The following is a 26,493-nucleotide window of genomic DNA, read 5'->3' on the forward strand; positions in this document are numbered from 1 at the left end:
CACTTATAACCCGCCGGAGCCTGAGCCCAATCTGGGCAGCCCAAGTGGCCAGCCTGCCATCCCAGCCAGCTGGGGTAACAATCCCAAGTTGAAGGCAGAGTGTTTTCCGGCAGTAACAAACAGCAAATCCAGTGGGACAACCTTAGCCTCCTCCTAGATGGCATATGGGCATCAGCCGTGGCCTTACTATTCAGAGCTTAGCTGGTTCTCTGGACCATGGGCACCCCTCCTCCTCTGCTGCCGGTAGACCCGCCACTGATGAAGGCCACATTTGACAGAGACCCGGATAAATTAATGTTCTTCCTTAACCAGGTGTGGGCCCACCTAGACCACAACCCCACAGCCTACCTGTAGCAGATGAGAAATCACATCTCTATGCCGAGACCATCTGCAGACATTCCAAAGCTGGCGGGGGGGCTGCAGAGGGGGAATGCCAGCTGGAAGCAAGGCCTAGACCTCCCTCACAATTGGAACAAGTTCTGCCAGAGGAAGCCTGGAGATTTATGGTAGCTGGGGATTTGCTGTTGGAGCCAGAGCGGGTTGAGAGGGCCACTTCGACACATGGCTGAAGGAAACCAAAGCAACTAGCCGACCAGATGATTGGAGCCTCCCAGACCAACTTGCGCAGCTGAACATGAGTGAAATCAAACTTCACTTTAGCTCAGGGCCACCTAGTTGGGCCCTGGCTCAGCCCCACGTTCTCCTTCCCCAGCAGAGGCTCTGCAGCACACTGGAGTAGAGATCTTAACTCCTTCCACACAGGGGAATTAGCCCATTACCCTGCAGCTGGAGTGAAGCCAACACCAGCGCTCCTCCCCCCGGGGTGCAGATGGGTCCCCCACCAATGGGGAAATCAATCCAGCCAGCAGAAAGGGGCTTGGGCCACATCTCCCCCTAGCCAACCACCGGTGGTTAGGCTGCAGCCTGTGAATCAAGCACCACCAGGATGGGCTTTCTTCCCAGGTCATGGATAGGAGAGATACCAATGGAGGCCTGACCTTCCTCAGCAGATGACACCATTTCAGATAACTGGGCAGGGGCAAACCCAGGGATTGATACCCCCCCACGCCAATTCTAGTCCCACCTACAATGCCCCAACAGGCTCTTGCCCCACCTTCTGACAGAGAATTAATCTCGACAATGGCAGAAGGGATGAAAGAGGGGGAAGCTGCAGGGTGGATAGCGGAGCTCCATGATGAGGTGGCTCCTAAGTTAAGAGTTGCAACTGGGTTCCTTCCCTTGGGGGGGGGGGCAATAAAATGCTACCGTTGCTGTCAACCTAAGAAAGCTGATCCCCAACCTAAGGAGATGAAATGTCCAACTGATGGGGAAACCCCTTCCACCTTGGAGGAGGAGAATAGTGTAGATGACCTGATAGTGAGTGCACCTGTCAGTCGCTTCGCCATTAAAGCCAAGCTCCAAGTACCCGAAACAGGGGTGGAAGGGAAAGTTGAGGCAGTCGTGGACACTGGCTGCACCCGATGCTTAATCAGCATGTCGATTGTAGAGCAACTAGACATACACACAAGACCTCTAGCCCATCCAATTCAGTTTCAGCAGGTAGATGGAACGATAAATGGGGAGACCCCAACCATACTAACGACCGAACTGGTAAAGTAACAGGTAGGCCGACACTATGAGTTCCTCAGATTCATTGTGGCCCCAAAGATTCAGGAATTAAGTATCTTGGGGCTTGTATGGCTGGACAAGTGTAAATCTACAATAAAGTTGGAGAACGGCGTTCGGAAATTGACTATTGGCATTGGGCCGTTACCACCTGTGCAGCCAGAGGGCCACCCTGGGATGACCAATAAAGCACACCACCCAGACCCTGCAGCGGAGGCAAAAACCCCTAGGATCCAGCAGGTGCCAAAGGAATACTGGGACCTGGCAGGAGTTTTCAATGAGGAAGATTGCAACTATCTTCCCTCTCATCGGCCCACCAATTGTGCAATAGAATTCGTTCCTGGGGTTACCTTACTGTTCTGACCCCCTCCTCTTGTATACCAAGACACTCCGACACAAAGGCTCTTCAAAGATGTTTATTGACATACAGGTTCCACCTTGGCAGCAATCCAGCCTGCCAAGGTCAAGATAGCACTCTGGGCAGCAATCCAGCTACAGCGACACCCCTTGGCAGCAATCCAGCTACCAAGCTCCAGATAATCACCTTAGCAGCACTCCTGCCTGCCAAGGTCCAGGGAACAGATTGACAGCAATCCAGATAAACCCTTTAGCAGCAATCCAGCCTGCCAAAGTACGACACAGATCTGAGCTTCTCCAACTCCAATGATCAGTTGATTCCTGCAAAGGGTGTGTCCACAAGCAGTCCCTTTATAGTCTGGAGAGGAGTCTAATGATCAGCAGCTGAGAGCCATTACCTCCTGTAATTGCTCAATTGCTCCTTACGCCGGGAAGCACGTCGGTAACGAGCATCTAATAGCTCACTGCTGATGTCTGACTCACTGTCCTGTGACTCCTCCCCACTGCTCCAAGGCATGACATCAGGAGCCCCCTTCCTTTGGCTTTCACCACTGCTCCATGCCTCAGGTGCCCCCTGGTGGCCAACCAGCCTCTCTGCGCCCTGCTCAGCGTCGGAACCCTGTCCAGGGTCCCCCACCTCCTCTTGAGCTGACTCAGAGGACACCTCGCTGTCGGAGTCTGGTGGCAACTCCAACGGCTCCTGCTGGGCCACAACACCTTACCAAAACCAAAAATGTACTCCATGACTCCCAAAGAGATGGTAGAATTGAGGAAGTACATTAATGTCAATTTGAAGCAGGGCTTTATTGAACCAGCGAAGTTGAAAGTAGCGGCCGCAGTGCTCTTCAAAGAGAAGAAAGATGGTGGTGTTTGTCTCTATTGGTATGCGGGGGTTGAACACCGTATGCTTGAAGAACACCTACCCCCTCTCCCTCATAAAAGATACATTGAACCACTTGGCTAAAGGCAAGGTGTTCACCAAACTGGACTAGAGAGAGGCATATTACCGCATACGAATCAGAGAGGGAGATGAATGGAAGACCACTTTTAACTGCCCCCTTGGCAGTTTTCAATGCAAAGTTATGCCGTTTGGGCTACAAGGGGCTCCTGCAGTCTTCTTGCAGTACATAAATAAGGTGCTACATGAGCACCTGTACGGCGGAGTGCTCGTCTATCTTGATGACATCTTGATCTTTTCTGAAACCCTAGAAGAGCACGTGAAACTGGTACGACAGGTCCTGGAAAAACGTCTAGCCGCCAAGCTATACGCAAAGTTGTCAGTGTGAGTGCCACAAAACCTCACTTGTTTACCTTGGTTATCGCATCTCCAATGAGGCGGTGGAGATGGATCCAGGAAAAGTGAAAGCTGTGTTAAACTGGAAACCTCCAAGTACTCGCAGACAGCTACAAAACTTTCTTGGATTTGCCAATTTCTACAGGCAATTCATTCTGGCTTTTGCGGAGATTGCCCTCCCATTGACTGAGCTATTAAAAATGGGCCCTTCCCCAGCAAAGCCAAAAGCAAACCAATCCCTAAAGTGGACAACGGACTGTCAAAAAGCATTCGAAAAATTAAACTGCTCTTTTCCCAAGAGCCCATACTGCAACATCCCTACCCAGAACAGCAATTCATAATCCAGATGGATGCCAGTGATGTAGCAGTAGTGGCAGTGCAACTGCAAAAGAATAAAGAAGGGCAGCTCTTGGCGTGTGCTTACAACCAATGTTCCCTCTAATTGTTTTTCAATGTGAGCAGAAAAGTATAGTGTTTGAGCGGCACATTTTCATGCCTGAGCACCTGAATTTTTTTCACAGATGTCACCTAAGACAACAACGAAAGCAGTATTATTTGAAACTCAAAGTTATGTTTCTTCAAGGTACCTGCTTAATTAAAAGTGTTATATAATATCAGTATCACTTAACAACGCTCCTGCTTAGAAACCAAAATGTTGGCTCAGAAACTCTGGCATTTGAAGCACGCAAGTCTTAAAAGCTGTCAAGTTACAAGATCCTTGCACCCCTAACCCTTTAGGGAAAAAACCCCCAGGGGTCTTCAAACCTGACAGCTTTAAGACTTGTGGACTTCAACTCCCAGAATTCCTCCTCCAGTCATGTTGGCTCAGAAACTCTGGCATTTGAAGTGTGCAAGTCTTAAAGCTGTCAAGTTACAAGACCCTTGCACCCCTAACCTTTTAGAAAAAAACACAGAGGTCTTCAAACCTGACAGCTTTAAGACTTGTGGAATTCTCCCAGAATTCCTCCTCCAGTCATGTTGCAGCGACGTCATCTGCGTGGATCTGCTCCATCTTCGATTTTTTTCACAGGGGGCAGGGCTGCCGCTGAAGATGCCGACGAGCCACCACAATAACAGCTGCCTCCTCCTCCTCCTCCTCCTCCAACAGCACCACCACATTTGCACCTGAGCTCAGCGCCACGTTACCCCTGCCCCCTCCTCCTCTGCCGCTGTGCTTTTGAGGAGCCATGAGGATTTTTTTCCCCTGCTCCCCCCCCGCCTTCCTACTGGCTCCTGCAGCCTCATGGCTCCTCAAAAGCACGGCGGAGGAGGAGGGGGCAGGGGTAACGCGGTGCTGAGCTCAGGTGCTCCGAGCGGAGGGGAGGCGCCGCTGCCACGCGCGGAGATGCCGACTGGAGCTTTGGCGGCTTCACCTCAGCCACAGCGCCGGGCGGCAAATCCGGCAGTGCTGTTAGAGGAGGAGGAGGTGGCAGCAGTTATTCCAGTGGCGGCGGGCGCTTTGGGGCTTCACAACTACCCTCAGTCGCCCCGTGCTCATCAAAGCAAGTCCGGGGAAGTCCTTTGCAGGCAGCTAGCTGCCTGCAAAGGACTGCCCCAGCTTCCGGAGCCTGTGGCAATAGAAATCACTGCGCGGCAGTTGAAAACTGTGCGGTGTTTTCTTGCCCCGTGCGCAGCCGCGCAGCCGCGCACCTTAAAGGGAACATTGCTTACAACTCCAAAAAACTCACCACTACTGAAAGGAGGTGGGCCATTTGGGAGAAAGAAGCGTATGTAGTCAGGTGAGCCCTACTCACTTGGAGACATTTCCTGGAAGGGGAAAATGTGCCGTTCGAAGTCTGGACTAACCATAAAAGCCTCAAAGCTCTCAAAAGCCCTTGAAGACTGTCCCCAAAGCAAATTTTCTGGGCACAATACTTCCGAAGGTTCAAATTCAAACTGAAGCACATCCCTGCAGGGAAGAACTTGTTGGCGGATGCCTTGTCAAGAAAACCTTTCCTAGCACTTTTGATCCTTAAACAAACCATAGTTGGTTATATACTGTACCCCTATTATAGTCAGATAATTGAAGTAAAGCACACTGAATACTTAGAATTAAATTACATTAACTGCTATTCAGAATATGTTTATTATAATTTTTTATTCTGAAATACCGGTACATTCTTCTTAGGTTAATGGCAATTCATCTGTATAACTATAGTAGTAGACATAGAAAATAAAATTCCAATCCAGATACAGTGAAGCATGTTGATCTGTTTGGTTAAAAATATTTTATTCAATCTTTTAAAAAAAATCTATTTCTTTTTAGAGAGCAAGTTCGCTTTAATGGCTTTGGAATCTTTATATTTATTGTCTATCCTGGAGCATTTGTTGACCTATTCACTACTCACTTACAACTAATATCTCCCATTCAGCAGCTAAGAATATTTTGTGCAGGTAAGTTAATTGGGATTACTAGTGCAGTATATTTTATATTATATCTGAAAGCATGGGTATTGCTAGTCATACTGAGCATATCCTGCAAATTCTATAGGGCTAATCAGGCTTTTGCATCATATTAAACATACTTAAAATTTCTTAGAACTTGAGAGGTGATTTTGCAATATGGAATATTCCAATTCTTCATTTTCCGTTTTTTGTATATTCAAATTTATTTTTGTAACTTTTAAAATTTGTTGAAAACATTGAATGGTCTAGCCTCTGTAAAAACATTCTCCAACATGTTCAAAGCTATTGAAGTTTTCAGGCTGCTGAGGCCAAACAGAAACATAACAAATGTTTGGGCTATGTATATTACTGTTATTCAGATATTTTGGATAAATTAGTTTCTCTTGGTAATTTCTTTTAATGATATATTACTCACTTGTTCCAAGGTGTCAATTTCTCATGAAATTAAAATAGAATTTTAATTTATTTCTGATTAAACCCCAAATATATATCATGCATTTGATTACCATGACAGCTGTTTTGTGCTCTTCATATTCAACCTTTGATTGATTCCTCTTACAGATTGCAGGATTTATATATAGCATATTTTGCTGTTGTAATATGAATCTCTATATATATTGTTCAAAGTAAGAAAATGGAAGGAGCCCAAGTGTCCCTAATTTCCTTCCAATTTTCTGTTGAGCTATTAAGAAAGAGATCCCCGGATTGCTTGGATACGCACGTCTTGGATTGGGCTATGTTTTCCCTCCTGTGCTTCTATGTCCTGTAGCTTTAAAGTGCTGGAAAAGGGAGGAAGTTTTTTCTTTTTTTCTTACTGCGTTCTTGTGTTCTGCGATGTGTTCCGCAGTAAGAAAAAAAGAAAAAACTTCCTCCCTTTTCCAGCACTTTAAAGCTACAGAACATGAAATTAATTTTGAAGGAACCAGGTTATTCTTCAAAACTGAACACTTCAACAAGAGAATAATTATGGAAGCTATCAAAATAGAGAAACACCCCCACAACATGAATAAACGTGACGATACCTCCTGCCTACCAGACATCTGGAAACCAGTCCTAGTCAACAAACGAGCCCCACCCACTACCCAGGCCGTTACAACACGAAACAACAACGGACACACAGCCAGCACCAATCTACCAATCATGATACAACCACACGACCAATCATTCCACCTACTGAAACAAAGCCAGCACTACACACACACACACACACACACACACACACACACACACACACACACACACACACATCAAGATTTATAGAAAGACGGCAGCTCCGACCACGCTTTAAGCCCAAAACCCAGCCTGAAGATGGCGAGTGAGACCTCGCTGAAATGTTGCCAAGACAATCTCAATCTTACATGGGAAAAGACCCGAATACAACAAGACCAGCATACCTACACCCGTGAAAATCTACAAATACACACACACACACACACACACACACAAATAGTGTTTATGTAATTGTTTCTCGGCATTTGAGATTGTGATTATAGATCACAATCTCAATCTGCTAATTGAGGTTGACTTTTAATTACATTGGGATGACTTCAAATGGAAAATAAAACACTTCAGACAGTCATTTAGCCATTGTAAATACTTCTGAATGAAGAGGATTAGTATTCTGATTGAAATTATTCACCAGTTTAGTTTAAGACAGATGCAATTAAAGTGCTCTGTAAGATTTTCATTAAAAATAAGACACTAATAAAAAGTAAATATATTCTTAGTTGTGTAATTATAAACAAGCTAGTTTGTTCTATATTCTTCATAACAACTGAGAGATTTGGGAAATTCCAAGAAGTGGGAATCATGATGTCAAGCCTGGAAGCCATCTTTTGCATTGGGCTTTCCAGCCTGCCACATTCAATGGTGTGGGGAAATGGGAGGGGGGATTATATGGAGTGTGGGAGATACAGTATATCACAGAAGTGAGTATACCCTCTCACATTTTGTAAATATTTAAGTATATCTTTTCATGTGACAACACTGAAGAAATGACAATTGGTCACAATGTAAAATAGTGAGTAAACAGCTTGTATAACAGTGTAAATGTGCTGTTTAACTCTAACCCTAACCCTGAGCATTTTGTATATAACAATACTTATTTCACTTAAGAGCAATCTTTCACTAGCTGTATTTTATTTTCAAATTCCATTTGTGTTCTAATATAAAATGAGTAGTCCCAGCTGTGAACGGAATTTTCCAGTTCACATTCTTGGCTATAATAGTACCCAACTGCTATGGGCTACTCTGATTGTTCTATTTCATATTCATTCAGAAAACTTCTCAGGATATTCATTTTATTGCCATAGCTGTGCCTGTCCTTTGTGCTTAAGGTGAGAGTGATCCCCAGTCATGGTTTTTATCACTATCCTATGAATTTTTTAAATCAAGACTTCTGTTAACCATTGTCTTGGAGCATTCATCACAGTGGTGGGTTCCTACCGGTTCGGACCATTTGGGCCGAACCGGTAGTGGTTTGCATCCTTGGTAGTGGTTTGCGTCCTGGATCGCTGGAACCAGCAGTGACTCAGACCTGCCACACCCCTGAACTGGTTCTCCCGGCGGCACCATAGGCGAGAATTTATGAGATTTAGATTAAGTTGCTATTGTAGTAAAATAAAAAATAGTTCTACATATTTAAAATTCTGCTTAGCTATTCTTCCATGAATAGACATTAAATGCTTTGTTTTTCTGGTTTTGCAGGTGTCTGGCATAACTTTGTGCTTGGTGTTGCGGGTCTTGTATTTCTTTTCTTTCTACCTGCTATTCTTTACCCATTTTATTACACTGGTGCAGGAGCACTTGTTACTGAAGTCTCTCAGGTAAAAGCATTATAAATTCACCTCTTTGGAAGAAAACTGTCATCTTTACAATCAAATACAGTAGTGCTTTTTCTCTTTTCTAAAAGTGCTGGTGACATATGCTAGGAGATTTGTTATTTGCAAATTATGGCCATAGAATTCCTGATGCTCAGTGAAATTCTGTTTTTATGTCATGGTATTAATTGAGTTCGTTTTCCACATTATTTAATTGAAGTAATGTTTGCCTAAAATTGGGCAAATATATATATGATAACTCTCTCTCTCTCTCTCTTTCTCACACACACACACTATATATATATATACATACATACATATATACATATATATTCTTTAATTAAAACTTTGTTTTTTTCTACATTGAATACGCCTTGAAGTGGAAAGATAGGATATAAAGTAAAGAAACTAAAGCTCTGTTTTACAGTAATTTACTTTATTACTACTACTATTCTTTGCTAAGATATGTGTGGTATTAATAGTGAAGTATATGAAATAAATCTACCGTATATACTTGAGTATAAGCCGAATTTTTCAGCCCACTTTTTGGGCTGAAAAATCCACTTCGGCTTATACTCCAGTGAACAAAAAAAAGGAGGGAAGCTTCTGCAAAGGCGAGTGACAACAAGTCTCCCAGGCTTTAATTTGCCGAGCTGTGCGCACGCGCCTGTTTTCCACGGCATGGAGCAGCGGCGAGATTTTGGGCGGCGAGCGATGATTCCGGGGGCCATCAGTGGGGGGGGGCAGGGTCCCCCCTCGCATTCCTCATCTTCCCGGATGGCCCCTGGAATCATCGCTCGCTGCGCAGAATCTCGCCGCTGCTCCACGCCGTGGAAAACAGGCGCGTGCGCACAGCTCGGCATTCATCTCAATTCAGGCAAAACAGGCTGCCTCCTGAGAATAAAAGCAAAGCGGGGAAAGAAGTGCGAAGAGCCTGAGCTTTAAAATAGTAATACTAGAGAGTAAATAGAGGGGGAGGGGGAAGAAACAAGGGACCAGTGTTAAACGTTTCCTCCGGCACTGCTTGCTCGGACTCCGCGGATTCAAGCCAGGGAATCCTTTCTCAAGCGATGCCTCTTCTCCCTGCCTTCCCACCCAGTCAGATCCTCTGCTGGCTCCCGCGCGCAGGACAAAAGCTGCCTGGGCCCCAGCGTCGATCCACACTCACCTCTTCGTCCTCCAGCTTGCCGTGCATCCTTCTCTCGCCGAGCCCCTCCAGAAAGTCGTTTTCCGTCACTTGCTTCAGCGGAGTCTTCCCTTCCGAGCCGGACAGGATCCAGCGCCCTCCTTCTCCTTCCCCCCAAGCTTAACCGAAGCAACAATCAGTCCCGCCCATTAGGGTATCCCACCTCCGCTCTCCAACAGAAGAAGCAAGCCACCACCCCTCCCGCTCTTAGAATGGTTCGTTCCCTTCGGGAAAAGAGTTAGAAAGCAGGACCGAAGAGCATATTAAAAGGGGGGTGGGGGAGGAAAAGAAATTGTAATCTCGGGCTCATATTCTCGTGGATTTAAGAGGCGTTAGAACAGCTTTTCACCGGATCGCTCTGCATCCGTTTTAACGTTTCCCGAATCGTGACTTTGGAGTACCAAGAGAGGTAATACCTTGGAGTGTTTTTACACTAATTTCCAATTCCATCCATGCACTTATAAAAGCATTCCAGAAAATACAACTTGCGCTTTTATACCCGGTAGCTAAGTTTGGCTAAAGTTTTTTTCTAAGTGGTAAAGAAAGACCCATTGTCTTCAACTCTGCCATGGGAAGAATCGTTGGGTCCGGTGAGCAGCCTTTCCTTCAGACCTCCTGCTCGGCAAATTAAAGCCTGGGAGACTTGTTGTCACTCGCCTTTGCAGAAGCTTCCCTCCGAAGCGTTCTGAGGGAGGGCTGTAAACTTCCCTGGAACACTCAACAAGGTGACCACAGTGTGTGTGTGTGTGTGTGTGTGAATGAGACAGACAGACAGAGGAACAGAGAGAGGGAGTGAGGGAGGGAATCGGAGAGAGACTGACACACACACACACACAATTAAAGCAATTTTATTGTTATCTACCTGTATTTTTATTTTTGAAATTTACCATGAGCTGCTGCATTTCCCAGCCTCGGCTTATACTCGAGTCAATAACTTTTTCCAGTTTTTTGGGGTAAAATTGGGGGTCTCGGCTTATACTCGAGTCGGCTTATACTCAAGTATATACGGTAATCCTATGTGGTATAATGAAATATAATCAGATCTAAGTATGAATACAATCAATCAGGCTTAAGTATAAACACATTGCATTAAAATGGGAAATATTTGATACTGAGAAAAATCACGTTTGCATCAGGAGTATATTACTGATTTTGAAGTGGCTATTCATGTTGTTTTACTTACTGCTAATCACTGTTTATCAATCTGGATGGCCAGAATACCATATTTTTCGGAGTATAAGACGTACCTTTTTACTCCAAAAAAGAGGGTGAAAATCAGGGTGCGTCTTAAACTCCAAATGTAGCCACCTGGGTCGTCTGGAAAAGGGGCAGGTGAAACGGGAGCTGCAGAGATTGTGATGGCAGGAAAGGAGAGACGATTCGCTTTCAGGGCTCCCACTCGGCTCAGCTCCCGGGAGGGCTCAGGCGGTGGCGGCGGTGGCAGCAGCTCCTCACATTGCTGGGGAGTGAAGTCATTGTGGCCATTGTCTCCCCTGAGCTGCCCCCAAATCTCTGAGGCACCTTTCACTTGCAGGAGGAGGAGAAGGGCAAGGGAGGAGAATACCAAAGACTTTGAGTAACTGGGAAAGAAAGCCGAGTTTGGAACCTGCCGAAAACTGCCGCCCGAAAAGCACGCCTTTCTTTCCCAGTTACTCAAAGGCTTTGGTTTAAGGAGGTGCTGCTTTAAGCTGCCCTCCTCCTACTCCTGCAAACGAAAAGTGCCTCACAGATGGTAGATTTCTCAGAACGCTAGATTGGGAAGTTAAAAACTTGAAAAGGGGTACAATTAAGCTTGATTCAAAGGCTTTGGTCTGGAGAGATTGGGGGGGAGGAAGGGAAGAGGAACAATCTCTCTAGGAAGACTTTTATCAGAACGTTAGATTGGGAAGTTAAAAACCTGGAATGGGGTACAATCAAGCTTGATTCAAAGGCTTTGGTGCTTGAGATCATTGAGTTGCCACCCAAAATGTTGGTATCGCGATCTCTGCAGCGCCCACTTTACCTGCCCGTTCTCGGGTGGTTCCAGGCGTCAGAGATCGCGGTAATAGCATTTTCGGGTGGCAGCACAGCGGTCTCTGGAGCCAAAGCCTTTGAATCAAGCTTTATTGTATCCCATTCCAAGTTTTTAACTTTCCAATCTAGCATTCTGATAAAAGCCTTCATAGAGAGATTGTTCCTCTTCCCTTCCCTTCCTCCACCTCCACCTCCCCAATTTCTCCAGATCTGCTTATTGTTATTGCGCCCAGCTACCGTATCCCTTTGCTGCATGACAGATCCGACACACACACACACGATCTGTCATGCGCAAAGAGATATGGTAGCTGGGCGCAATAGCAGCAGTAGCAATGAGCACTGCATAACAGATCCGGAGAGATTGGGTGAGGGGGAGCAAGGGAAGAGAACCAATCTCTGCACGAAGACTTTTCTCAGGACCCTCGACCTCCACTTTCTCTCCGGAAAATTGCTATTTCCATCAATGAGATTTTGGCTAATGGAAGAAGCGCAGGATGAAAAGGGAACTTCAGAATACAGGAGCACCATATTTCTGGAGCCTGGCAGCTGCCACATTCCGAAGTTTCCTTTCCATCCCCCGCTTCTTTCACTAGCCAAAATCCCAACGATGCCAATAGCTTTTTCCGGAGAGAAAGTGGAGATTGACGGTCCTGAGAAAAATCTTTGTGCAGAGGAGATTGGTTTTCTTCCCTTCCTCCAGCCCCCCCACCCCAATGTCTCCTGATCTGTCATGCAGTGCTTATTGCTACTGCTGCTATTGAGCCCAGCTACCATATCTCTTTGCTGACAGATCCAGGCGGATTTGGGGTGTATGTGTGTGACGAGGCAGCCTCGTTTCCTTTATGCTCCCATTTTGCTACTCAGGCGCTGCCACGAGGAACATTTAATCCAAATGGAATCTAGCCCCACCCCTTCTCATCCAATGGCCGTTCCCAGCCAAGCACAGCAGCAGCCATTCAGCAGCCCCTGCATGTCTTTCACTCCTAGCTGAAGAGAAGAAGCGAGCCGACTGCCGCTCCTTGGGCCAAGCAGCTCACCGTCACCGCCAGTCTGAGAGAAGGGGAAAAACAATAAAGTGCGGATAGAGCTGTTTAGTCCTGCCCTGCCGTGGGAGGGGTAGAGAAAAGTGGATTTGAGATAGATAGAAGCCTTACTCTTTAAGAAGATCAAGCCCCACACGTCACATTTTTGCCCTCCCCAGGAGTACTTCGCAGGCCTCCCAAACTCTCTGCATGCCCCATTTTTCACAAAAAATGGAGCGTGCAGATGGTTTGGGATGCTTGCAGAGTACTCTTGGGAGCTGGGGTGGGCAAAAACCTTTTTATAAAATTTACCTCTTCAAAATCTTGGTGTGTCTTATACTCCGATACGTCTTATACTCCGAAAAATACGGTAATCAGAAGAGAAAACACTTTTTTCCCTATACTTCACTGGTTGGTTAAAAGGGAAGTTTTTGTCGCTCATTCCTTCAGTTCATGGTTAAACTACTGTGCAAACAAAACAAAACTAGGTGGTCCAATCCAGGATTTATGAACTTTTTTTTCTTTTTTAGGATTCTCCTGCTAATGGTCCTAGAGGTCTTTTTGTTGGTGACCTTGTCACTAGTCTGCAAGATTGCTCAGTTTATAGTGTGGAAGACTGGAATGCCTGCCTGGGAAAGATCTATCAGAAGCCACAAAACGGCTATTGCGTAAAATCATCAATACTACACCAGCTAAGCTTCTCAACTAGAGGTACAATTGTTTCTAGATTGCATCTAATTGTACTTTTATGATACATTGTTTTTATATAACTGAAGAATCACCTGCTTTATATGATTGCCAGATTTAAAAAAATATTGTTAATTCACTGTTTTAAAGAGTATTCTAATTTGGGAAGAGAATGCTCTTCAAAAACAAGACCTAGTATAATCATATAACAATTGTTTTTAAAAACTACATATTTTGATTTAAAATGTTAAATCAATTATTAGATTATCTACCTGCTAATCAGATGACTATTTCAGTTCAAAATTATTATTGATTGCTTATATGGTTGATTATAATTTCAACGTATTTGCTTTGTCTGGGATGAAATGTCTACTCATACTTGCTGAATTGTCAAGTTTTTTTTCAATAAAAGTTTTTTTTATTTTCAAAACAAACAACACATCCTTCTTTACATACTGTAGAAAGTTTATCAGTTGATTACAAAAAGGCTTACGTGCATCTCTTCCACAGTCAATAAACATAATTCATATTAACTCAAGTATTTTAACTCAGATATTTATACATGTTACCATCATCATACCTCCATTTTCATTTGACTATAATTGTTTAAACGTCCTTCATCATAAAATATATCAAAATTTAATACATAACCACATACTGGCATTTCATTTACTATTTCTAAAATCCTCCAATAACACTGAATCCTTATGTTGTCAGCGTTCTAAATACCATGCATGAAATCAATCAGAGTCAAAGGCAGAATCATCCTTAAAATTCCAATTTAATCATACAGGCATGTTAGCACGTCTGTGGAATCCCAAATCTGATTTGCTTCCTGGGATTCCACCCAGTTGAAAGTTCATGATCCTATCCCCACACCCATAATCCATCACATGGTCCAATCTTCATCTTCCACGCTGGCATCTACACCCCTCTGCTTCCGGTCAGGTGTCGAGGTGCAGAGACAAAAGATGACCTTGGCTTCTAGAAAGAATGACAACAATACATTCCACATATCTACTCCTTTCTATTCCCCCCTCCCAACTACTACACTAATGAAACAGCATAGGGAAATAATAGAAAGTGTGGCAGGCCAAAGATCCTAAAAGGAACATAACTACAGGACTGACATATGTCCTATTCTAGATAAACATCCATAATATTTAATAACAAAGTTTTCTAATCCTTCTTTCCAAATCACTGTTTACAATTTACATCCCATTTCCTTATGTTGTACCCATTATAAATATGTGTGTGTGTGTGTGTGTGTGTGTGTGTTGTATTTGTGCTGATAAATAAATAAAAGGAGACTAGTATAGATCTATTTCAAACTATTTAGGTCTCATCAGCTAGCCATACCCTTACTGGGAATCTAACCAGGGCTGTATTGCATATTAGGCCGATGTAATTGCCACTAAGCCACAGTCTCTCTTCCTTATCAGCTAGGCCAGGGAAATAGGTATGTATTTGTGTTGCAACCCCTGGTATGTCCAAATATGGGAGGGAGCTCACTACTACCCCTTTCTGTCCTTCGGTTCATTACAGAGGACCATCCAGGCAGAAAACCATATTTTTATTTTTAATGTTGCATTTTTATATTTCTGTTGTATTTGTGCTGATAAATGAAGGGAGACTAGTATAGATCTATTTCAACCTATTTAGGTCTCATCAGCTAGCCATACCCTTACTGGGAATCGAACCAGGGCTGTATTGCATATTAGGCCGATGTAATTGCCACTAAGCCACAGGCTCTCTTCCTTATCAGCTAGGCCAGGGAAATAGGTAACAAATAATAAGGCAACATTAAAAATAAAAATATGGTTTTCTGCCTGAATGGTCCTCTGTAATAAGCCGAAGGATAGAAAGGGGGAGTAGTGAGCTCCCTCCCATATTTGGGCATACCAGGGGTTGTAACATACATACATACATACATACATATGTTGTTATCATTATCCCTCCTTTATTTGACTATATCCTGTATCATATCATTTCCCCCCCTAATAATCAAGACTTAACTGAATCTAACTTAATTCTTTTTAAATTAACCTTTATATATAATTCAAGAGGATTTCTAATCTTCCTTTCATGAGTACCATTCAATATTCATATCCAATTATTACTTATCATAACACTACACATTGTATACATTATTATCATTATCAATTATTTATTTAACTATAGCTATTGTCACTAAATTTCACTAGTTTTAAATTATACTCTTCCATCTATCAACCTGTATCTTTCCAGTAGCAAAACAGTCTCATATCTTCTGCCATTTGTGGTATCAATCCTCTAATCATCTCCTTAATCAACTTTGTATGGACTCCTCTTAGCAACTCTTTGCTTATAAAATCTCTCATGTAATTTCAATGCCCTTCTTCTGTTTCCTTAATCAGCTTATCTTTGATTGTCCGTAGTGTTATCAATGATATTGCTAATAAAATTTCTCTCTTTAAATCCATAAATTATTTTGTTTTTTCTTCTTCTGTATCTTCCCATCTGGGGTAGATTTCCCCTCCATTTAATTGCTTTTTCAGTATTCCACTCCTTCCATTTTCAGAGACAAACCAATCACCATAAATATCAGCAATTTTAATTTCTTTATATTCATTTTCCTCTTCGATTTTTAGGATTTTAACCGCCACTTTTTCCACTTGATAAACATCTCCAACTTCTTCATCATATTTTACTGTTAGATGCTCTAAGTCTTCCAACGTCTTCTCTATCCTCTCAAATGTGTTTGATAATTTCTGTATTTCTAAGAATATCTTTTGCAGACTTAAAGTTTCTTTCTGCTGTTGAAATTATGCCATTATCTCCAGCTAACAAACACTGCTGCTCTAGCTTGGAAGGTTTTAACAAGATTAAGCATAGATTCACAATAAAGTTTTATTTTCAGTTTTCTCTGGTTAAAGATATACTTCAAAGGGACATCTGTATGCTTTTCTTCTTATCACTCTCTATAAACAAGCAGTGAGACCTTGGAAGGCCAAGCCAGGATAATCAGTAAGAAAAGTAAAAGTGTTTTGTTTCCAATACACAAACCTCCAGCCTCCAAGTAGCAGCGTTATTGTTGCAATGTTGCATTTTTTTGTTTCTTTTTGTATCTTTTTTTGTATTTCAAGTTTTAAAAAAGTCCAATTCTTAAATGAGTTAGAAAAACACCCACAGTAATGAAAGAGGAGAATTTTAGTCCGTAGGTTACAAAGAATAGTAAAAGAAAAAAAAAGAAGAAGAAACTTAATCCATTCATTTTAAAAGGCTTGCATAAATTTCATCTGTGAAGATAGCATTTAAAAGTAAGATAACCCACTGTCCAAAACCATTCCAAATTTAATTCCGCTGCTTATTTCTTCTGTTCTCCAATTTAAATTAATTTTATGTTTTTTATAGGCAGTCACTTTTAAAACAGTAAAAATTCCTCACCAGCTGGAAACACTTTCTTTTTCCATATCCTTCCATTTTGGAGCCGCCCCGACTTCATCAACCAAATGGCTGGATTTTTTGTCACCAGCTTGAAGAACTTCTCTTGGATCAATCAGGGACTTTGTGATGTCCCTGAGATCAGCAAGACGTATTCTTCCTGTTCACCGTCTGCGGGACGGTTTAGGTCCGTTTGGACCACCCAGCGGCAAAAGTATCAACTGCGATTTCAGAGCATTGAGATCACACGTTGTCTCGTCGCAACTTCGGCTCCTCCCCTCAATTGTCAAGTTTTATGGATTTAGTTTACCTGCTGCAGCACAGTGTCTCCTTGGCAAGTGGGATAGATGAATCTCCCTCTGTTATCTTAACACCTAGAGCAAGGATGTCAAACTCAAGGCTTGCGGGCTGGATGTGACCTGCAGGGAGAATAGATCTGGCTCATGGAGCCGGCCTGGAAATAGCAAAGAACTGACCCACAGTGTGTCTGCTAGTGAAAACAGGGCACGGGGGCAGGGGGCTGCACACAGCCTCCCTGTGCCCCATTTTCAGCCTGGATGGCCTCCTGCAGCACTCTGCCAGTGGTCTCCAGAGGCCTCCTCTGGCCCGTTGCTGGCTAAAATGGAGCCTGTATGGGTTGCATGCGGCCCTCTGAGACTCTGTTCAGCCTCCAGAGGCCCCCCCCCTGCCTGTTACAGGCCAAAATGGAGCCTTTGTGGGCTGGATCCAACCCTTCAAGACGTTGTTTGGCTCTCTCCACAGACTGTGCCTGGTTTGCTAGCATCCCAGATTTCACTTATTGCTCCCTATCCCATTTCCCATGACTTTACTCTAGTTAACTTTTCGAAGAGCTCCAGAAGATGCGGACCCATGTGTCAGAGAAGCCAAAGTCTTTTATTCAGAAGCCTGTGAAGCTGTAAGAAAATGAGATGTAAGGAAAACAGCTTTCCCTATCTAAATAAAAGACTGGCTTCTCTGAGGGCCTTAGGCTTAGTTTGGGCCCAGTGTCAGCCCTGGAGCCATCTTTAAATGGGAGTCTTCAGGCTGCCGCAGTGGTGGCTGCGCAAGCTGTCGGAACAGAAGGGAGGAAGTGGAAATAGTTGGGGGTTGCAATTTTAATAACATTCTTTCCCCTGGGAATCAAGAACATCTCGCCAGCACCTGGGGAGGCGTGAACAGAAGTCAACTGGAGTTGGGACACTAACTGGATTAAGCCACAAAATGCACATGTGGACTGAGGGGAAGGAACTTTGATTTTACTTTGGATGGAAAAAGCTCAGGGCTTTCAGATTTGGGTTTTCCCCATATGTTCCAATATGGTATCTTTAATAAATCTATTCCTTGAAGAAGATGCCTGCCTCACAGTTTTGATTCTGTTGGGAGTGTTACTTGGAACCCTGACACCAAGTCTGGCTGACAGCGAACAGCCTCCTGCTTGCTGCTGACTGGCTAGTTTGAATGAGCAGCTTCAGAGATTGGGGTGTGCCAGCCAATCAACAAGAGGCTTGCAGTTCAGCCCAATGAGACAAAGGAAGCAAACTCCTCGTTGATTGGCTGCTGCTAAAGTCTCAATCCCTAAAACTGTCCTGAAGTGGGAGGCTACTGTGGCCCTCCCCAGGCCTTTTCTACTACCAGAGGCCTGGTCGCCACATGGCCCCAAGCCGAAGTGTTTTATCAGAAGTTGGTGAAAATGCTTTCCTTAGATTTCACGTTATTACAGCTTCATTTGAATAAAACACTTTGGCTTCTATGCCAGTAGGTCAGCCTCTTCTGGAGCTCTTGAGATCTTCAAAAAGTAAGTAATCCATGAGAAATGGAGTGGGGAGGAGTAAGTGGAATACTGAATATTAGCAAAGCAGGCCCAGTCTGTGGAGACCCTGCAGGGCAGGATTGTGGGGGAAGCAATTGTGGGGACACCAAGGGACTATGAGGTATCTCAGTGGATTGGGGGAGGCCTGCTCCAGGACTAGGCCCCACATGCTCTTCCCCACTCTGAGATACCTCATGTGCATTTAATGACCTGCGCATTTGATTAACACATGTATTGGGGAAAGCAGGGTGTGACCATATTCATTTAACGTGATTCAATCAAACGAATCCTTGGCTTACGAATGTAATTGCCAGGCTCTATTACAACTACATTAAGTCGAGGATTACCTGTATAAGGAGAGGGAGGGAGGGTCTTTGGGAAGTCCTGCCTTAGCACTTGGCAATCACAGCTGCTCCCCCAACATGAGTCCTGTGACCATGCCCACCATGGCCATACCCACCATGGCCACACCCACCCCGGCACCTCGTCCCACCAGCCACATCCCCCACCAGCCTTCCAAAGTCAAACACAACATGGCCCTCAATGAAATCAAGTTTGACACCCCTGATATAGAGCCTGCTAATGCAAAATAATATTGTGATTTTTTTGGGCTGTTTGTTCCAGGAAAGAATAAGCCAGGGCACCAATTGGTTATTGGTCCATAGAGTATCCCAAACGAACGGTGGGTTGAAGTAATTTTCACCAAGGGACAGCAACTCTGCCTGTAACTCCAGAGGAAGCCCTATAACAGTTTTGCAGTGTTTGCTCTGGAGCAGAATCTAAGCTGATGAATTTGGAGAGTTTGGCTTGGCTTGGCTTGGCTTTCCTCACAGCACTGTCAGGACATATGAGGACAACATAAATGTCAGAACACATCTATTACTTGTCATAGAGACTTGAAAGCAGCTCTAGAGTGTCAGTGCACTCTTATAAATGAGTCTCCTGCAACTTTCTCAGTAGTCCACCCCCACATTAGATGTTAATATTGCTCTACACATTATTGTTTTCAAAGTATTTTTATAAAGATGAATGAGAAATAGTCACTGAAAATGGATACTGATGGATAATTTTAGCTATTTCTGACTGTCACTGGGACTGTGGCTGTATATGCACACACAATCCCCACCCCCTACATACATAGAAACAAAACCTTGCAGGAAGTGGTGATGGTTGAGTTCTTAGTACATTATGGACCAGTGTATCTATGATATCTGAAAATATAATAATTTGTCTTTGCCTTTGTCCTTAGGTTTTAAAAGACTTGATGGCACTGTTGAATGTTGTAACAACAATAGCCTTACAGATGTCTGTTTTTCATACAGTAATAATATGAACAGCCACATGGTACGTTTTTATTTAAGTAGATGAGAAAAGTACATTTTTTTCTGAATTCAATAGCATACCAACTTGTCTTATGTCAGAATTATTGTATCAGAAATTAAAAATAATAAAATGAATGTATGAAATAGGGATGTGCATATTTTTTTTGTTTAAAAATACTGTGTCACACTTGATTGCTTTAGCTAACTTTTCTCAAATGTTAGGTTTGGCAGAAATAAAATGATGTCGCAGTAAATAAGATTTGATAGTGGATCTAGAGCAATACTAAACTGTTTAGTCTTAATGCAAATAACCACGTTATTGTGCTGAAATGGTGTGTTAATTTTTTTAAAATGCCCTTTTTGCTTCTAATATTATCATAGAGAACATATATTCTTCATGATTGAAGGTTCTAGTTGTGTGCTGAGCTTGGTTGTTTTCTTGTACATATTTCTTTGCCAAGCTAGATAAAAAGATATCCCTGTGGATTTTACTCCACTAGTCATCATCCCCATTTCAAGGCCATTGAGCCATTCTGTGGTCATGTGGCCAGCATGAAGTCATGGAGTGCTGTTACCTTCCCACCAATTTGATATCTATTTATTTACAGGTAGCCCTCAATTTACAACTACAGTTGAGCCCAACATTGCTGTTGCTAAGTGAAACATTTGTTGAATGAATTTTGCCTCATTTTACGACCTTTCTTGCCACAGTTGTTAAGTGAATCACTGCAATTGGATAGTTAGGATGCAGAAAAAAACAATTTCAACCAGTCTGCCTTCCATTGAGGATCTGGGTACTGTATGGGTCAGAAAGAGAGCTAAGAAAATATCTAAAGACCCCTCACATCCTGGACACAAACTTTTTCAATCATTCCCTCAGGATGCTGCTGCATGGCTTTCATGCCAAAACAACAATACATAGAGACAATTTTTCCATTCTTGCAATCATTCTGCTGAACATCTAATTCTCACAGTATTATGTTATATCTAAGTATATTTATCCATGTGGCTTGGGTGCATTATTATTATCCTTCTCATCTTTTCCTCTACCTTATTGATATCATTATTATATTTATTATTATTAATCTGTTGTTTTGCATGTACACTAAAAGTTTCCGCACCAGAGACAAATTTCTTGTTGTCTAATTACACTTGGCCATTAAAGTATTCCATTCTATTCTATTCCATCCATTCCATTTAAATTTATGGTAACCACAGATTACCAACACATAATAACCACCTTGTAACTAATACATATTGTTAGCCTAGTTAATTGGGAAAATATGGATACAGTATATTATATCTTTGCTTTAGCAAAGCTTTTGCCAAAACCTCTCATGGCATCCTTATTAAGAAAATGGTCAAATATAGGTTTGACAATTCCACAGTTGCTTCAAGGATCATACTCCAAATGTAGTTATAAACACTGTCAATTGTACTTGGAGAAGCACCTTAAGTAGGGTGTTACATCAACATGTTTATCAATGATATAGAGGAGGGAGTCAAAGGAATGCTTACCAAAGTTGCAGATAATAAAAGTTAAGAGAGGTTTCTAATAGCATCTGATTCATGTAGTCACCCATCTTATCAAAAGCATGATGGCTAACTTCATGGCTATCTTCAAATATCTGAAAGCACACCAAGCCAAATTTGCACAGCATAATATCTTTCAAAATATATATTTACAACCAAGTGGCCAAAGATAGAATTATGCAGTTGGAAGTGACTTAAGAGTTCATCAAGTCCACCCTCCTGCACAGTGCAGGATTCACTATAACTACCAAGGAACCAAATACACAATTTACTGAAGAACTCACAAAAATGTTGGACACCTAATAATGGCAATGGATATCAGTTCTCCATTTCAGTGCCTCCAGGACCTAATTATTAAAAAGAGGAAATTATGGTTTCATTTGATGTTCAGCATTCTTCACAACAATAGATCCAGAATAGCAAAGGAATCTATTGCAACAGCACTACATAACATACCAAACTCTACAGAGAACAGAGTAATTGAAATACCAGGTTCATGGAACTTAATCACCTTTGCTTCATTTCTTCCAGTTCAACTATATACAGAAAAATCAGAAGTAACACCCATGGAATCTCCCCTTTCAGGATTCATGAGTCTGTGATGCCTAGAAGCAATAGCACTCCTACACAGAGAACCCATTCTGTAGATGACACTTTTATTATCATTAAAAAGGAACAGTTATAGAAGACAAATGAGACAACAACATCTATAAAGGAATAAAATGTAAAGTAGAAACACAATTCTCCTGCTTTACTATTCTCCTCAATAGATGAAGCAATTAAAGACCACAAATCCAGATTATTGAAAATCAATCCATAGTGCCCACAAGCAACATTGTCCTCAAGAGGAAAATGAGCAAATGCATTGCAGTATCTGGAACCTCAAAAAAAGGAAACACATTATATGTACAATATCTTTTAACACAACAGACACCCTCACAACTTCATTAAAAAGTGCTTGGCTATATAATCTATATATCAACAAAACCATAGCAACCTATTTTTAAAAATCCCTAAATACTCCTATATCTGTAGCAACCAAAAGGCAATTATAACTTCTCAGTATCACTATAATCCAAACAAAATCAGTCCAAAACATCTTAAGCAAACCTTAAGAGCCAGGCATTAAAAAAACACCATCTAAACATACTGTATGATGTAAGGCCTATGCTGCACAAACATGTAGAAGATTGGCAAAATGCATCGACATGTAATCAAAAGACATGATGAAAATCATTAATGCCTCAGCACCCAGACAAATTCAACCACAGTTTCAGCTGGGAAACTTGATACTGCACATCAGGGGTGTCAAATTCGATTTCATTGAGGGCTCGATCAGGGTTGTGTTTGACCTCGGAGGGCTGGGGTGGGGGTGGCCAATTTGACATAACTTGTGTTGGGGGCACCTGTGGTGGGCCGAGCACTCTGCCAGAGAAAACGGCTCCCGAGCTCTGTTTTCAGTGCCACAGCCTCCGGCAATCCTCTGCCAGTGAAAACAGAGCAAGGGCCTCCCAAGCTCTGTTTTCACTAGAAGCACCGCAGGCTGGTCCTTCACTGTTTTCAGGGTGGTCCCGTGGGCCACATCTAAGTACCCTGCGGGCTGGATCTGGCTCCTGAGCCTTGAGTTTGACACCCCAAACTAAATCAAATTTAGTTTGATGTACAACCATCAGCCGTCAACCGACCAATAAAGTCAATCTATACCATGTAAAGGATACAACCTACTCAAAGAAGAAGCAAATGGCTCAGAAGACATCCTTGTTAGACTTTGTAAAGTGTACAGTACCACACAAACAGTCTAAGAAGAAACAATACCATAATAAATCAGGAAGGAAGGACGGAAGGAAGGAAGGAAGGAAGACCAATAGCCAGCTAATTCCATTCTCCCATTCATTTGGTTATGTTGTCTGGTAAGGAAATGCCTGCAAGAAAGCAGCCAAGCTCAACAAACCAAAGAGCCCAACGCTTTTTACTTTTTACACTTTTATCTGGTACCAAAAAGAGTTGCCAATCTAGTGGGCCAATGATTCTATATTTTCCAACTCTCTTGTAATTGGATTTTTCTCTCATCTCTCCTCAATGTTTCCTTAAGTAATTTATTTAGTCATATATGCCGTTTGGAATATAACCTTATGTTTACAGCATATTGTTGCATTTGACATCCTTAATACTTTTGAGATACTGCCTGGAAATTGTGGACGTTTCAGTTTTGTAGAGCTTGTAGAAGTCTCATTCTCAGCAAGTGATAATGAATATGTAAAATAACTAAAATGTAATTTTCCTTTTTTCCATCTAGCTTGTCAAGGCCTACATACAGTGAATGTTTTTCAATAGCATACATTTAATACTTATTTAAATTTCAGACCCTGTATGCTTGTTTGCCAGCCCGGAAAACTATTGAGGACAGTCAGCTCTGCCAAACAAACAAAGATTGCCGAAAGGATTTTATCCCAAATACGTGTGTGACACCTTCCTTGGAGAATTATACCAGGCTCATAAGGGTGAAGCATCCTCCTCAAATTGATATGCTGTTCGTTGGTCATCCACTGCATCTCCAATATACAGGTATGTATGACTTGGCAAGGATGCTAACATAATTTGAGCAGGTAAATACATAATATATAGATTACAATTAGCTAGTTTTTTCTTTCTTTCTTTCTTTCTTTCTTTCTTTCTTTCTCTTTCTTTCTTTCTTTCTTTCTTTCAATGTTAAGGCTTATCAGACATTACAGTTTTTTTACTGAATTAATGATAACGATACTGTTTCCACAGTAATCAAAATTATATATTTTCATTTAGATTGTATGTATATTAGGGGTGAAATTCAACCGGATCAGACCAGCTCGGGCAAACCAGTATGGACGATTGGAGTCAGTTCGCCAAACCAGTAAAAATCACCCCTGGTTGACCCGGTTGCCCGCATGGTCACCTCTTCCTGCCGCTCGCTTGGTCCTTCCACCCAATCTGAATGTTTCTCCCTCCATTCACAGAGGAGCTGCTGCAGCCTGTCCCTTTAAGGTACTTGACCCCTGGAAGGGAGGGGGCGGGGTGGACATAAAGGGAGCAGCAGCTTTGCTCTGAATGGAGGGAGAAAAATTCAGCTTCTCTCTGCCACAGCATTCATTATGAGCACTTCTCGTTGTCATGCACAATTTTTTTCCTACCGGGTTCTGTGGGTGTGGCTTGGTGGGGGAAGTGTCATGTGACTGAGGGCATGAGCATGAGTGACATTGAGTTGGCCACGCCCACTCAGTCACAGGACCTCCCAAAGCCACGCCCACAGAACCGGTAGGGAAAAAATTTGAATGTCACCCCTGATGTATATGTATTTGGTCATATATGCAAATTAAATATATGTACTTCAGTTACAGAAAAGCCTACCTGCTTAATATGAAGCTTATTCTGTAAGCAAACATTTCATAAACTCTGAAAAATAATTATTTTATACATGTGTATGTATGTTGATCATTGGTTCTTAACAGAAGCAGGAAAATTTTGAGAAACTGGCTCAGGAATATGAAAATATTGCTACAAGATGTTCTAATAAATACTTTTTCATAGTTTCTTCTGTCATTTACTGTCATTTCAGCATTCTGATAAAAGTTTGTCTGAAGATACTGAGCCCTAATTTTTTCACAAAATTATTTGTGCAATATAAACTTGTACTGTAAAGGAGGTTTCTTAATCTGCATGTATGTAGACTTTTTTGAATGTCATAAAGTTTATATTTTCAGCTTTAAACCACTGACATTAAAAACAAATCTCAACATAGACTTTTCAATATTTAGCCATAAACAGAATGGATTCCTTTTATAGATAATCGTTGACTTACATCTGGTTGCTTGGAAACTGTTTGAAATTATGATACGCTTCCGTGGGGTACTTACAATCTGGTCCCAATGGCCAGCCCTCATGCCCACATTCACGTGACCGCATTTTTGGCACTCAGTAACTAGCCTGCATTTATCACCATTTCCTGCAGTGACGTGACTGTGTTTTACAACATTTTTGCCAAACCTGGCATTTACTTCTGTTTTTTGGCAAAAATGCCCTTTAAGTGAACTATTGTTTTGCTTAATGACCATGAAGTTCACTTAATGACTGCCACAAAAAAGATCATACAGTGGGTCCTGTCAAGCAATGATCCATTTTATGACCATCATGACTTACAACCATGATGGGAAGGCTCCAATACAGTCATAACTCAAGGATTACCTGTATTTATTCATTAAAGATAGTCCTCTACTTATGACCACAGTTGAGCCCAACGTTTATGTTACTAAATTAGAAATTTGTTAAATGAATTTTATGACTTTTCTTGCTACATTTTGTTAAGTGAATCACTGCAGTTGTTAAATTAGTAACACCATTATTAAATGAATCTGGCTTTCCCATTGACTTTGCTTGTCAGAAGGACACAAAAGTTGATCATATGACCCCAGGACACTGCAATCGTCATAACTATGAACCAGTTGTCAAGCATCTGAATGTAAATCATATGACCCTGGAGATTCTGCAGTGGTCCTAAGTGTGAAAAATGGTCATAAGTCACTTTTTAAAGTGCTGTTGTAACTTTGAATGGTCAGTAAATGAACTGTTGTAAGTCGAGGACTACCTGCACTTTATGTAAGTACCACATACCTATTGACATGAATGCTGTAGGTAGTTGATATGGATTGTATTTCATGTTTTTGTCTTTGCCTTTCTTTTACTAAAATGCATATGTGATGTTCAGATGCAAAGATCAGCTGCATGTCTATTATCCTTCTATAGACATTTGATCGTAAAACAACAGCAAGTGTATTATGTGTTAGATCTGCTGTTTTCACAAAATATAGACCAACTATTAATATGACATAGTTATAGAAGTGATATTACCATACATCATGGGGAATGAAACAAAAAGTTGTATTTGTTGTGAACAGAGATTTAGATATGATTTGTGTTGAAATGCTCCTTGATTTTGTAACAGACTTGGAATTTTTTTTCTTTGTT

At 42.1% G+C, this 26,493-nt stretch overlaps 1 protein-coding gene across 3 annotated transcripts in view; it reads left to right on the top strand.

Annotated features, from left to right (window-relative positions):
- The window catches only part of MBTPS2 (membrane bound transcription factor peptidase, site 2), a 59,398-nt gene that overhangs the window by 17,778 nt on the left and 15,127 nt on the right, over positions 1-26,493 (top strand). For 2 of the 3 annotated variants that reach the window (XM_081947983.1, XM_081947984.1), the window contains exons 5-9: positions 5,544-5,671; positions 8,390-8,508; positions 13,254-13,434; positions 19,893-19,987; positions 23,862-24,063. In XM_081947983.1, the coding sequence (XP_081804109.1) occupies positions 5,544-5,671; positions 8,390-8,508; positions 13,254-13,434; positions 19,893-19,987; positions 23,862-24,063 (725 nt within the window). Of the gene's footprint in view, positions 1-5,543; positions 5,672-8,389; positions 8,509-13,253; positions 13,435-19,892; positions 19,988-23,861; positions 24,064-24,297; positions 26,492-26,493 lie in introns of those variants that run through there. The other variant, XM_081947985.1, reaches the window with a different exon arrangement.

This window comes from Natrix helvetica (assembly GCF_964273705.1).
Source record: "Natrix helvetica genome assembly, chromosome: 3".
In the NCBI taxonomy this organism is placed as follows: domain Eukaryota; kingdom Metazoa; phylum Chordata; class Lepidosauria; order Squamata; family Natricidae; genus Natrix; species Natrix helvetica.